This window comes from Octopus bimaculoides, chromosome 10 (assembly GCF_046866305.1).
Source record: "Octopus bimaculoides isolate indiv1 chromosome 10, ASM4686630v1, whole genome shotgun sequence".
NCBI classification, from domain to species: Eukaryota; Metazoa; Mollusca; class Cephalopoda; order Octopoda; family Octopodidae; genus Octopus; species Octopus bimaculoides.
The window spans coordinates 85736420-85751347 of NC_142937.1; the positions used below are offsets into that span (position 1 = coordinate 85736420).

General features: G+C 35.3%; 1 protein-coding gene across 4 annotated transcripts in view; it reads left to right on the forward strand.

Moving 5' to 3' along the window:
• LOC106871316 (E3 ubiquitin-protein ligase arih1l) overlaps nucleotides 1-13249 on the forward strand; it is a 47853-nt gene extending 34604 nt beyond the window's left edge. For 2 of the 4 annotated variants that reach the window (XM_089358925.1, XM_089358923.1), the window contains exons 7-14: nucleotides 427-533; nucleotides 1459-1573; nucleotides 3097-3227; nucleotides 4782-4839; nucleotides 5847-5930; nucleotides 7695-7871; nucleotides 10893-11005; nucleotides 12511-13249. In XM_089358925.1, coding sequence (XP_089215051.1) covers nucleotides 427-533; nucleotides 1459-1573; nucleotides 3097-3227; nucleotides 4782-4839; nucleotides 5847-5930; nucleotides 7695-7871; nucleotides 10893-11005; nucleotides 12511-12595 — 870 coding nt within the window. In that variant the 3' untranslated portion in view covers nucleotides 12596-13249. The remainder of the gene's footprint in view (nucleotides 1-426; nucleotides 534-1458; nucleotides 1574-3096; nucleotides 3228-4781; nucleotides 4840-5846; nucleotides 5931-7694; nucleotides 7872-10892; nucleotides 11006-12510) is intronic. The other 2 variants (XM_089358924.1, XM_089358926.1) reach the window with 1 other exon arrangement.
• Nucleotides 13250-14928: the final 1679 nt, after the last annotated feature.

Consider the following 14928-nt stretch of genomic DNA (forward strand, 5'->3'; position numbering starts at 1 on the left):
TTTCAATAATTTCTTCATATTAAAAGCTAAAAACTGGCTTTTACACCCTTTTCATGCTACTATGAGTGGAATGGCTTTTGCAATCTAGTCACGTGCAAATGGATCGAGTTCTGTTTTTTTTTTTTTTAACCCTTTCCAGTAACTGGATCCCACTTAAGCACGAAGTGGGAATGTTAGTTATTTTCTACCTTACACAGTAAATCAGAGTTATGTTCCTTGAGGCCTAGAGGCCCAATTTAGTAGTATTGATATATATATGGGCATCAGTCATGGTGCCCATATATGGGCACCATGTCATAGCCACTCTATCTTATGTCAGTTAATATAAAGCCTTATCTCAGTTCCTCTTAGTAAAATAAGGGGCTCAAAAGCTCAAAGTTGGTTCATATTATTTCTAATGTGTGTATTATGGTGTATTTATTTTAGTGCAATCGGTTATTGCGATGGTGTCCAGCCCCAGATTGTGGTTATGCAGTAAAGGTAGCACATTATGATACTAAACCTGTGACGTGTCTTTGTGGACATACATTCTGGTCAGTTCATTATATTTTCAGTAATATTGCACTAGACTTTATTTGTTTTGTTTCTTGTTTTTATTGTTGCATTGTAAGCAGCAGGGCTGTGAAATGTTATTTCACTTTTTATAAGGTCTCATTTGTACACCATTAATTCCTATTCGTAGCTTTGTTGACATTTTATTAAATATCCTTGTTGGGGATGATTGCATTAGCATGGTTATGTGGTTTGCCTCTCAAACACATGGTTTTCAGTTCTATGCCACTATGTAAGTGTCTTTCTGTTGTAGTCCACCCCACTGATTGGATGCTAGTCCATTGCAAGACTAATCCCAGTTACTACTGGTACAAATTTTCAGCTGAGTAGACTGGGGCCACATAAAATGAAATCTCTTATTCAGTCTAGAAATTAAACCCATGAACTTAGGAACATTAGGTCAGAGACCTTCACTATGTATTTGTATGTATATTTATGCATGATACACATTAACATGGTTTTGCTAATGGCCTTAGGTGACCATGTAGTTGTAAGCAGATATTCAAACTTTTCTCAACTCTCTCATTCTTGACACACCAAAATATCCAGGATATGGTGGCTGGGAGGAAAGATAACATCAGTGCTTGGCAGAAAGTTTGAAAGGAAAAGTCATTCTTGGAATTCGATTTCAGAGCACAAAGATCTAGATCAGTGATTCCCAAACTTTTTCGGACTGCTGCCCCCTTGACACCCAGGCCACATTCCTAGTGCCCCCCCCCCCAACTAAGCCATCACAAACAAGACCTCTTTCTGAGACAAATTCAAAGCAATTGTATTAAACAAATAAAACTTAACATTTTTTTTTTTAAAAAAACAACATTCTTACTATTGTGAGAACATTTTTGTTTTGTTTTGTTTTTTAACACAAAGCAAATTGAATTTTTGTTTTAAATTTTGTTTTCATAGCTTTAATTGTGGAGAGAATTGGCATGATCCTGTCAAGTGCAAATGGTTAAGGAAATGGATTAAAAAATGTGATGATGATAGCGAAACTTCAAATTGGATTGCTGCTAATACTAAGGTATAATCTTTTCACTGAGCTCTTGTTGCATGTTAAATGATTATATTTTCTGTTGAATATTCATAGAAGAAGAAAGAATGATGCTGGTGTCAGATTTTGGGATGCTGGATATCAAATATAAAATAAAAGACTAAAATGAGTGGCAATACTGTAGAGTCTCTCATCATGGAAAGATACAGTGATGATGATTCTGTATTATGTAATTATCTATTTATGAATTAAATAAGAATTATTTTAAAACTTTTGATTAGTCTAGATTTTGTGTGCATATGTAAGCCTGAGAGAGCAGGGTTGTTAGCTTATTTTAAAATATCTTGTTTGCCAATTTACTACCATTATATAAAGTATTGGAATGGATTCAAGTCAGTTTTAATGTTTACGCTCCACTTAGACTTAGGTCTGTCATGAGCCTTAAAAGGACTTAAAAGGTCAGGCCTTAGCCCAGTTTCCATGGCACATAAGTGACTGAGATTAGAACATTCCTTTCTGAAGAAGATACAAGTGTTGCTAGGACTTATTGTAGCTCAGTGGAATGGTGTAACATGAAATGGAGCGTTTTGCTCAAGAACTCAATGCACTGCCCAGTCTGGGAATTATAACCATATTCTTATGACTGTGAGTGCCCCTTTAAACATCTAATGTTTACATTAGATGAAGAAAAAAAATAAATATAAATAAAACAAGGCTACCCTCTTGAATCCATTGGGTGTATATTTAAGACTTTCTTTTTGTGGTCATTCACAAGAGGACATATTGGAGTAGTTTCTTGCTGAAGTCGTTCCGACTTAGAAAAGGGTTTGGACTGGCCACTGCAAACAAGGTTTTCATTAACAATATAATGCCCTTATTCCTTACAACAGACTATACTGTCTTTGAGATACAATTAGTTGTACTGCTAACCTTCTTATATCTCTGTTGTTATTTAATTTTCAATGGTTAGAATTAGAGAAAGGTAGATTGGTTCTCTGGTGTAGGCAGCAAGACGGACAGAAATTGCCATTTATGTATATAGATGCAAAGAAATTTTGAGAATATAAGTTATTTAGCTTCAAATCATCTTGATTGAACAGACGAATGATTAGAGGAATTCTAAACCTGACCAACTCATCTTTGGGGCTACATTTCAGACTACACTATCTAATGTGTTTCTTTTTTTTTAAGACACTAAAGTGATATAAAGGTGATTTGGCTGCTATTTCTTGCATATCAGACAACTGTATAGAGACTGTGAAATACCCCTAAATGGTGGAAAGAGACTAGTTTCATTAAAATTTGAAGTATTTCAGAAATAATGGAGTAAAATCCCAGATATTTCATACTGACCAAACTGAATTAACTAATGGAGTAAAATAATATCAACCTTATTTCTAAATGAACATTATCACTTATTTTTTTATCTTCCAGGTTTTTTTTTTTTTAATAATCAAATTTTCCATTGTTACCAACTAGGTTGCTATCAATTTTGATTGGTCACCCCTTGTAATAAATTCTTAAAATTCTTATGTCATTTGCTTTATTTTCAGGAATGTCCCAAGTGCCATGTCACTATAGAGAAGGATGGAGGCTGTAATCACATGGTATGCAAAAACCAGAATTGTAAAGCAGATTTTTGCTGGGTCTGTTTAGGGCCCTGGGAACCTCATGGCTCTTCCTGGTAATTAAAAAATATTTATCTTTCGATTATGAAAAAAAAATAAGTGGAGTTTCATAAATAGGGTGTCAAAGAGCACCCTATTTAGGTTTATATTTCTACATAGTTGAAATTTTGCCAAATTAACTTTGCCTTTTCTCTCTGTTGTCTTAAAAACCAGGCATATTATTGGGTTACCAAGAAAGTAATTTCATTTTTCACAGATAAATAGTTACAATTTTTTGAATGACTTTTGTCAATGTTACGGTTTTTTTTTCCTTTTGACATTTGATAGCCATTACTTTTGGCTTACTTTAGAAGCAACTTGTGTTTGATTTTGTTTACAGCATTTAGTTCAGTGTCAATATTTCTGAAAAGGCAAGAAAGCTGCTGCTACTCACAAAGAGATATGTAAAGTTTATGGTGTTGATTGCTTAACAAAATGCACATGTCAGAAATGGTTTAAAAAATTCCGTTCTGGAGATTTATTACTCAAAGATGACCAACATTCTGGTCGACCTACTGAAGTTGATGATGACTGAATCAAAGCTGTAATTGAATCTGATTGTCATATAACTGTGCGAGAGATTGCAGAGAGGCTAAATGCATCACACACAACAATTGAAAATCAAATGTCTTGGACTTGTTAAGAAGCTTGATATTTGGGTTCCACATAAATTGAAAGAGATTCACTTAATACAATGAATTAATATTTGCAATGTGCATTTCAAACGCAATGAAATCGACCTTTTTTGAAACGAATCATCACTGGTGATGGAAAATGGAATGTTTACAATAACATTAATCAAGAATGATCATAGTTCAAGCATAATGAACCAGCACAAACCACGTCAAAAAGAAGTCATGCTGTCAGTTTGGTGGGATTACAAAGGTATTGTGTATTTTGAGCTGCTTCCAAGGAACCAAACGATCAATTCAGATGTTTACTGCCAACAGCTAATGAAACTGGAGGAAACAATCAAAGAAAAACGACCAGAATTGGCAAATCGTAAAGGTATCGTTCCACCATGACAACGCAAGACCACACACATCTTTGCTAACTCGTTAGAAATTATTGGAGCTTGGTTGGGAAGTGATGTCACATCCACCATATATCCCTGACCTTGCACCATCAGATTACCATTTATTTCAAAGTTTGCAAAAGTCATTGAATGGTAAAGCTTTCAATAATGATGATGACCTGAAATCGTACTTGCTTCAGTTTTTGGCTAAGGATCAGAAGTTCTATGAATGCGGAATTATGGAGGTGCTAGAAAGATGACAAAAGGCCATCAAACAAAATGGAAAATACATAATTGATTAATTCTTTGTATGATAAAAAATGACTTTTATTTCACACTAAAAAACTGAAATTACTTTCTTGTCAATCCAATAAATTACTATTTAAGTACAAAATCTTTCTCTACTAGAAATCTAGAATCAAACATCCTTAATTCCTACTCTCTCTTAAAATTCTATGTCCTCTGTTTTTAAGAGCTGTTATCACACATACACACTTGCATATTTATTTCCTGTTGTGCATTATCTAAAGAATACTTCCATATTGTTTGTTTCTAGGTACAACTGCAACCGATTTGATGAAGAAGAAGCAAAAAAAGCAAGAGATGCTCAGGAGGTGAAAAAACTACATTTATTTTGCAGTCCCCCCCCCCCCACTTCCATACTGAACCCAGAATTCATTTAGTTTAAGTTAAAAGATTCAAACAAGTGGGGTATTAGGCCATTATGAGAGAACAAGTAGAAGTCTTAGATAATTCATTGATAAATATAACAACTTATATTTATCAATGTGCTTTATTGAGTTTGTTTTCACTTGAAATTTTATATCTTTAATGACAAATGACTGTCACTTTTCCCTTTTTAAAGGAATATACTGCTTCATATCCTATTATCTAATATGGCATTTGAAAAAAGGTTAACTATTAGATGTAGGAGTGGCTGTGTGGTAAGTAGCTTGCTTACCAACCACATGGTTCCGGGTTCAGTCCCACTGCATGACACCTTGGGCAAGTGTCTTCTACTATAGCCTCAGGCCGACCAAAGCCTTGTGAGTGGATTTGGTAGACGGAAACTGATAGAAGCCCGTTGTATGTATGTATATATATATATATATATATATATATATATATATATATGTGTGTGTGTGTGTATGTATGTGTTTGTGTGTCTGTGTTTGTCCCTCCCAGCATCGCTTGACAACCGATGCTGGTGTGTTTACATCCCCCGTAACTTAGCGGTTCGGCAAAAAGAGATCGATAGAATAAGTACTAGGATTCCAAAGAATAAGTCCTGGGGTTCATTTGCTCAACTAAAGGCGGTGCTCCAGCATGGCCACAGTCAAATGACTGAAACAAGTAAAAGAGTATGTGTGAGTCTGCATACTTTGGTTGGAATGTGTGCACTTGTGAATGTCTGTATGGGAGTGTGTGGGTGCTCTTGGCAGCATATGTTTGTGGACACTTGACTGTGTGTCTCTCTCTTTTTGCCCCCAACTGTACATTTTTGTTTTCCTTATGTTTGTGGGTGTTGCTATTATAAATTTCCATTTACTACCTTATCTTAACAACAAAATTTTAGGAACTTCTTTCTTTTTCTTTCCCCCTTCCTTTTGCTTTCTTTTAGAAGTCCCGGGCGGCGTTACAGCGTTATCTATTTTATTGCAATCGATATATGAATCATATGCAGAGTTTAAAGTTTGAACATAAGGTAAGTGAATCTATGTGAATATAAATTTTTATTCTTTAATTTAAGAAATATCACCTTCTCTATTCTCTGGTTTTCATCATCATCATCATCATTATCATCGTTTAATGTCCGCCTTCCATGCTGGCATGGGTTGGACGATTTGACTGAGGACTGGTGAAACCGGATGGCAACACCAGGCTCCAATCTAAATTTAGCAGAGTTTCTACAGCTGGATGCCCTTCCTAACGCCAACCACTCAGAGAGTATAGTGGGTGCTTTTACGTGTCACCCGCACGAAGGCCAGTCAGGCAGTACTGGAAATGTCAACTCAAAAACGCCCATCAAATTCTTGACACTTATTTCTGATATAAGGCCAGCAATTTTGTGGGGAGGGGACAAGTTGATTACATCAACTCCTGTACTTGACTGATACTTATTTTATCAATCCTGAAAGGTTGAAAGGCAAAGTTGACATTGGTGGAATTTGAACCCAGAATATAAAGAACCATAAGAAATGCTGCAGGATTCTGCAGTCTGTTTAAACATTTACATTATTTGCTCAGCTGCTTTTATAGACACTTCACTTTCCTTCTGCAGAATGCAAGTGTTCTATATTTTCAGTCGGAAAATAGAATAATAGAGTAGCCTCCCTTAATCTTTACACGCTTCCACTTCTCTCTTTCTCTCTCAGTTCAAATTTTACTATTCATCTGTGTGGTTCATTCAATATCTCTAAAATTAGCGTAAGGCATTATACGAGATGTTGAGTCAGTTCAGCAATATAGCTTCCTTTGTGACTCAGATATTGGAGAAGATAATTCTTTCAATACTTAATCTATTGATTATTCTTTGTCTTCCAATGCTTCTGTAATACAGATGATCGAACTTTATTCACCAGATACAATAAGAGTAACAATGTTAAAGTTTGTTTCTTTTTCAAAAATCAGAATCCAAGTAGATAAATGGAAGAGAATGTGTGCTTGAATGAATATATATATATATATATATATATATATATAATGTATGTATGTATCTATTGTCATCATTTCATTTTATGTATATTGTCCTTTACTAGCATGGGTTGGATAAGAACATATTACTGAGTTATGCCCTTCCTGCTAAAAGGCTCCAAATTCTCTGTGTAAAAATATGCCACTGCTGTTTATTGTTCAATAGACTGGGAGATTATTGCTTCTAAGGAAGGGCATCTGGTTGGACGAGACTGCTTCGACATACTCTTGTCTGACTGATGCAAGCATAGAAAAGTAGATGTTGAAATGATGATAGATTTTCCATCCCAAACGTCTGTTAATTTTTGCAGGGTTCCCCCACCACTACCACCACATTCTTACTAGGCTGACTGATCTTCTCAAAACAGCACTTTTGTCTATTGCAAATACTAGACAAGGAGTTGACCCAGGTAGTGTTGCTTCATCAGACTGGATCATGCACTGAGTCCACTCTGTGGATAATAGTTCAACCACTTTAAACTATCATATGTCCCTTTATCACTTATTTATCACCTATGCTCTTATCGGTCACACACTTGTGTCAGTCCATCCATAAAAATGTACCTAGTAAAATCGTTGGTGTTAGGAAGGACATCCAACTATAAAATACAAAGTAAAATTGAAATTTACAAACAAACTGGTCCTTGAATCCCTCTGGGATAGCAGCAATAATGATGACTATTCAATTTGAAGTTTCCTTTCTTAGTGTATGTTTACATATTATGTACCACTAAGAGTTCCTTTTTCAATAAATATCATTGTTATGTTGTTTTAGTTGTATGCATTGGTGAAGGTAAAAATGGAGGAGATGCAACATCACAACATGTCTTGGATTGAAGTCCAGTTCCTTAAAAAGGCCGTAGATGTACTTTGTCAATGTCGCCAGACACTTATGTACACTTATGTTTTTGCATTCTATTTAAAGAAGAATAACCAGTCCATTATATTTGAAGTAAGTAACAACTCTGTCAGTTCTTCAGTTACAAACGTTTGAAAATTCTTTATGCAGCAAAATAATTTCTTCAGTGTTTTTTTGTTGTAATCTGATTAACATTTTATTTATCTTCTTTTTAATAATGATTTATTAGTTTAGTCATGTATTACTCTGTGTGTGTGTGACATGTATTAGTAATCATGTATTACTGAGTGCATTTGAAAACTTTACAGACTCCTCCTTCCTTCTAGTTTTCAACTGTAATTACTCCGTAAACAGTACTTCAACAAATAAACACTCTCCAACCAACTCTGTACTGTATACACTAGTAAAGTCTCTTCCAAAATAATCTCTGCACTCATCCAGCCTAACTGCCATGTACATATACACACTCATTGCAAGAACACTTCTGGTTTTAAACCAACAAGGCTACTGCTACTGACATTACTTCCTTTATTACTCTCTAATGCTGCATCCCAGAGGCAGCACCTATCACTGTCAAACACTTAAATATTTCTCCTAGTCATCAATATATAGGAGTGCCCATTGTCATTCAGCATTAAACTCCTCCATTGTGAATGGTAAGACTATGATAAATAGAAGGGAACTGAGCTCTGAATCATTATCTGCTCACTAAATTTGTCACTGTCCTCATTGCAAGCAGCACCCCTGTACATGGCTTCAATAGTTTACACAAGCTATTTGCCTACACCTAGCTTTCTTAGTCATCGAACTGGTGGCTCTGTCAAAGGCTTTCTCTAGTTTGACAAATACTAGGTGCTACAGCTTACTCTTAGCTAAGTACTTTTCCTGCAAATGTCTCGCTAGTAGGAAGGCATCTCATCCAGACTAACTCTTTCCTGAATTAGTTAAGCTATAATCTTTCTTTGTCTTTCATTATTTGGTCCAACAATTTGATACTTCTGTAATTACCTGTCTCTAAGCCATCTCCTTTACTCTTGTAGCAGTTTACTATGGTTCTGCTATTCCAGTCATTGAATATGACGCTTTGCACAACCTGGCTGACTATATGGTAACTAGTCCACATCCTGTTCTGCAGGATGTTTTAAGCATTCCAGCAGTGATTCTTACTGTTTTCTGTAGAGGCTTTCTTTGCCTTCATAGCCTTAGTTACTTTATTTATATACTAGTGTCTTCAAGAATGGCTGCACCCTCTGTTGTGTCCATGCTGGGAAGACTCTTTTTGTCCCCTGCCTTGACGAAGTGCAAGTGTACTATTATCCATTCATACACACTTCTCACCTACCACCTACAACATCATGGTTCTGGTATTTTGCTGTGTAATTTGGTACATTTCATGTCATCTAACATCGTCAAACCTCTCATCTTTTTTCTTTGCTAAATAAACCTGTCACCTAGCTTCTCCTCTCACAACCTGATATAAATCTCTGCTGCCTCCATTCTCTCAGTCTTTCCAAGCCTGTCTCTTTATTGCTATAGCTCCAACATTTAGTTTTGGTTGGAACCTAGTACCAGCAACAGATTTGGTCTGTAGCTCTCAGCAGGAACTTCTAATTGTCATCTCTACTGTAAGTTCTCTACTCTCCTCCTGCCTATCATCAAATGCTTCAACTAGCATTTCTGTAAACTTCCAATTGTGTGCTGGCTCTTTAAGCTTCAATATCTTCCTTTCTCCAAGTTTCTACTTTTGAGTCTTTCTAGTTCAAATCTAAAGTTCTTTTTCACTAACTGATGTCAAATTTCATATTCTTCACCAGGGAAGGATTTTGTTTTCATAACCACATTTATCTATCTCATTTCCTAGTGAGAATGAAATCTATTTGGTGTATGTGCTCACCAGATTCATAAGTGATCAAAAATTGGTTTATTTCTTGAAATTAGTGTTGGAGATTATCATGTCATTGGCACCACAGAACTCCTGCAGCCTTGTTCCCTCCTCATTTCGGAACCCATGCTTCTTTGTACACCATGGAATCCATCAGAGTGCTGTCCAAAATGTCTACTGAAGCCACTGGCCATGATTATCATTCACCATTGAGGTAGCCTTCATGAAGGCCTCATAATTAGTCTTTCTGTTCATCCGTCAGTTCGTATTGTGGAGCATAAACAGATAAATGTCACAACATTAGTTCAAGCTTCATTATTATCCTATTACTCACTCTTTCTTGATCATTTTTATTTACACATTTTCCTGCTGATGGTATGCATACTCTACCCACACCATCATTATTGCTTATCCAGAAGAATTTAAACATTTGTTCCTTGCTCATGACAAATCTCACAGAGAGGCTCCTCCATCTTTCCTCTTGCACACAGCACATGCTGCTAACACTCTATATGATTTCAACAATCTCTCCCAACCTACCTTTCATTGTGTTTACATTGATTGTGGCCACTTGTGGGTAGCTGGGGTACAGTTTCCAACTTCTGAAAAGGTTTGCCAGCATGTAGCAGGCTCTTGCACACATGCAAATATCCAAATATCTCCTCAATGATTTAGTATTACCTCTAAGCACTAAACCAGCAGGACCAAGTGTGTGTGTGTGTGTGCTTTGCTTAGTTTGTATTGTGAAATATTTGTTTTGAATTATCTCTTAAAACTGTTATATAATTAAATTAGCTCTACTCAATGGTGTTATGGTGTTATGTTTGAAACCAGTGCAAAGTGGCTCTGGTTGTGTATAACAACAGCAGCAACGGTAATGTGGCGAGTCATGAACTAAAAGATGATTTGCTTCCTGTGTGGTATCACAATTTTCTTTATCCTTCTGTCTTTATATAATTTATCATCATCAGCTTCTTAATACTCATCTTTCCATGTTGACATGGATTGGACAAGTCTATAACATCACCAATCGTCTTGGTTTTGTGTGCTTGTTGTGTATGTAGCTGTTATTTTCAGTCCAAGAATTCTAATCAATACCTTCATCATTTGGCTTTATTTGTCTCTTGTACTGTTGATTTCTTTCAAACTATTCACAAACATTCTTGTCATTTGTATTTCTTTTACGAGAGTTTACATTTAAGTTTTTTGTTGTTTTTTTTTTTTCTTTGCAGGAAAATCAAAAGGATCTAGAAATTGCAACTGAACAGCTCTCTGAGTATCTAGAACGAGAAATCACTTCAGACATGTTAGCAGATATTAAACAGAAAGTGCAAGATAAATATAGGTAAAGAAAATTTTTGTGTTGGATTTCACTGATGCTACTGACAGTTTTACATAGACCCTATGTTAAATCATAGGGATTCATTGGGTTAGCCACTGTATAGTATTTGTATCACGTGTCCCTTTAGACAACCACTGAGTGGTATCAATGTCGTGTGACAGGGGTCTGAAGACTAGAGTAATTGGGGAGAACTGTTTGGATGCAGACGATTTGGCATGGCTGACTGGACAGTCAGCTTATTTTGGTCGTGGAGGCAAATGCCTGTATGCACAGAAGGAAAGATGTGTGTGTGTGTGTGTGGGAGGAGACATTATGATTTATTAATTGGACACGATTGATACACATGAAAAGAAATATTCTCACACAAACAGAAAGAGAGGGATGTGGTTGGGAGAGAAGAGGAGACACATTAAAACATCTGATGTCAAATAAGTTAGCATTGAATCAGCAACACCAAATAAGCTGGGCCAAATTGTGTGTGATGTAGCTTTGTGTAGTGTCTACATTAGGTGGTGGTGGTTATAGTTGGATTTTGTGGAAGCTGCTGAGTAGGGTTTACAGTCTAAATCATAAGAGATTAAGAACACAGACTTTGTTCTACCACTCCATCCTCTTACATGTACAGTAGACCTCTATATGTAAATTTTTCTCTTTCTGCACTACACTTGTGTATTAATGTGAGTTATTGTTAATAACAAGCTCTAATTAAACTATATATTTTATATATATATACATACACACACACACATTCATGCATTATGTGGACAATATTTTCAACAGATATGGTACAAGTGTGTCTGAGTCTTCAATTACTTCAATTCTATGTATGTACATTTATTTACTAGATTGCTGACATTTAGCAGTGATTTCTCCCATTGTGTTGATGTGCCAGTTTCTATCATTAATAAAACTTGGCATTTTTTATGACATGGGTATACTAGTGTGTGTATGTGTATATATATATATATATATATATATATATTGCGGGTGACACGTAAAAGCACCCACTACACTCTCTGAGTGGTTGGCGTTAGGAAGGGCATCCAGCTGTAGAAACTCTGCCAAATTAGATTGGAGCCTGGTGTTGCCATCTGGTTTCACCAGTCCTCAGTCAAATCGTCCAACCCATGCTAGCATGGAAAGCGGACATTAAACGATGATGATGATGATATATAATTGGCTATATGGGTTCAGTCCCACTGCATGGCACCTAGAACGAGTGTCTTCTGTGTATTCTATTCTTTGTTAGTGAATTTGGTGGGCAGAAACTGTGGAGGTTTGTTGTGTGTGCATGTACATATGTAAGTACTAGAGTCCATTCAACTAAAGACATCAAAGTGGTGCCCCAGCATGGCCATGGCTGCACCCTTCAAACTGAAACAAAAAATACACACACACACACACACACAATTTTACCACCAAATACAAATTTGTGGTCCATAGTTGAAATCTTTATTTTATTTAACATTTAAAAAAAAAAAAATGTAATCTTCATCTTATCTTTTCAGGTATTGTGAAAGTCGACGTAAAGTACTTTTAGATCATGTCCATGAAGGCTATGAAAAAGACCTATGGGAGTACCAAGAATGCTAAATATATATATGTATGTACATATATATGTATTTATATATATATGTATATATGTATGTGTGTATATATATATGTATATATATATATGTATATATTTATACAGATAGCAACTTATCAGAGTACAAAGAATGCTAAAATGATGACCTATCAGAATATTGCTAAAAAAAAAATAAAAAAAACAAATTTCAAAAAAAAATTTGGGTTTCTATTCATCATACTGTAAAACATTTTTTGTATCCTAATGTGAAAATTCCTTTTTTTTTTTAAACTTATAAATAAATAAATAAATCATTATTGCTTAAACATGAACAGAAACAACAACAACAACAACAACAACAATAACAACCAAACCAACCAACACTTTGTCCACTAAATGTTATGAAGTTGGAATGTCATCCTGAGAGCTGTTATTTTCAGTTGTGCTTAAGAAATTCTGATAAGAAACTTAACTGACCGTTGCAAAATGTCCCTTATTCTCTTTGAATAAGCTGGGATTTTTTTTTTTTTTTTTTTGATTTGTTCAAAGAAATATACACTAATATGTGAAAAAAAATTGAACTCTTAAAAAAAGAAGACATTTTATCACAAAAAGGAAAAAAAGAGAAATTCCTACAATGAAATAAATAAAAAAAAATTTAAAAATACAAGAAGTCAGAATGTTTCAGTTTTGATTCTTTGTTTTTAATGTTAATCTTGTTTTAATATTCATTGGTCATTATCATCTCAACATCTACTTTTCCCTGTTTGCATGGGCCAGACAAGAATTTAAAACAGTTTTCTGTGGAACTGATACCTTTCATGTTGCCAACACTCGTTTCCAGTCAGTATACTGTTTCACTATGTTGGACAGTGAACATACTGGACTTGTTTTCACAGAAAATTGCAATCTAACAATACTGTTTGTATGAATGGTGACAGTTCAGTCAGTGCATGTCAATACAAAAGAAATGCACTTACACACACACACACACACTCAAATTTATCAAGCTTCTTCTAGTTTCTGTGTACCAAATTCCACTCAAAAAATATCGATCAATCCACAACTACAGATGATGTTCAAAGCTTCCTCATGGTGGGAGCAAACTCCAAACTGTTGAGTTCCTAAGTGAACTTTTTTAACCACACAGCCATGCCTTCGCCTATTATGCCCAAGGCTATTATTATCTTCGTTAAATTCCTATTATATGTTGGAAAAGAAATGATAAATTTATAGTGGTCATTTGGTGAATCGTCATGTAGTGTCCATATTGCATGCGGCGTGAGTTGGGCTGGTTGACAGGACTGTGTCAATCTCCAGTATCTGTTTTGGAACTGGACACAGGTTTCTGACCTGTTGAATCCTGTCAAATTTTCCAACCTCAGCTCAGAATGGAAAGTGTGCTAAGAGAATGAATGGTTGTATGTTACAGAACTGCTGAAGAACAATGTACAAAATGAAGTGGATGATGAAAAAACTACCAGTGAACAATTTGTATAATGAGTAAACTGGGCATAGAACTACCAGGTAACTAAATGAAATATCACTCACCTCTTTCTGCTTAACATAAAGTATAACCAAGTATCACTTTTTCCTTTTTGTGTAATTTATATTTGTAAATTACTCATGTCCAGAAATTCCCTTCACATACACTCAAGCATACATAGATGGTAACAATCAGATGAAAGAGCAATCCGTACCAAACAAGTGTAAACAGTTTATTTGGTCGGTCCTAACTGGAACCCTAGGTTTCACCAAATGTTATTTATTTATATGTTAATGAAAACTACTTGAAATTCAGCTACCTATGGTTTCATAGAGAAAATATTAAATTTATGTCACTATTTCTCAAGCTGATTATGGCAACATAGTGGTTTAACAACTCGAGTTTTAAAATGAGAGCATCTAAGGGAGATAATTCTCTGACCAGCAAAATAGAGCCAGGCTATTAAAGAAGGATTCAAAAAATTTTATAAACCAAAATGAAAAGTGCGAAGGAAAAACAAACAGTGGAGAAGTTATTGGAATAATGCCAAGGAAATCCTGCTAACTGAATTTCACGTTTTTTGTGTGGTTTTTAATAATATCTTGCTGAACTGATCAATAATTGTTGAACTTCATTCCACATGTTTTGAGGTATCTATTGTAGCTTTTTCCATTCTGATGGCTATACCACTGATGCCAATCTTAATTGCCCCTTGTCTTCTATTTGGTTAACTTTAATGTTGAGAGGAGCAACTGCATGCATATGAAACTACAGATGGTTCATTGAAAAAAAAAAAAAAAAAATCCAGTCTAGGTCTGTTTCATGGATGCACTTCATACGCAGCTCCACAAAGACGCAGTGGCCCTAGAATTA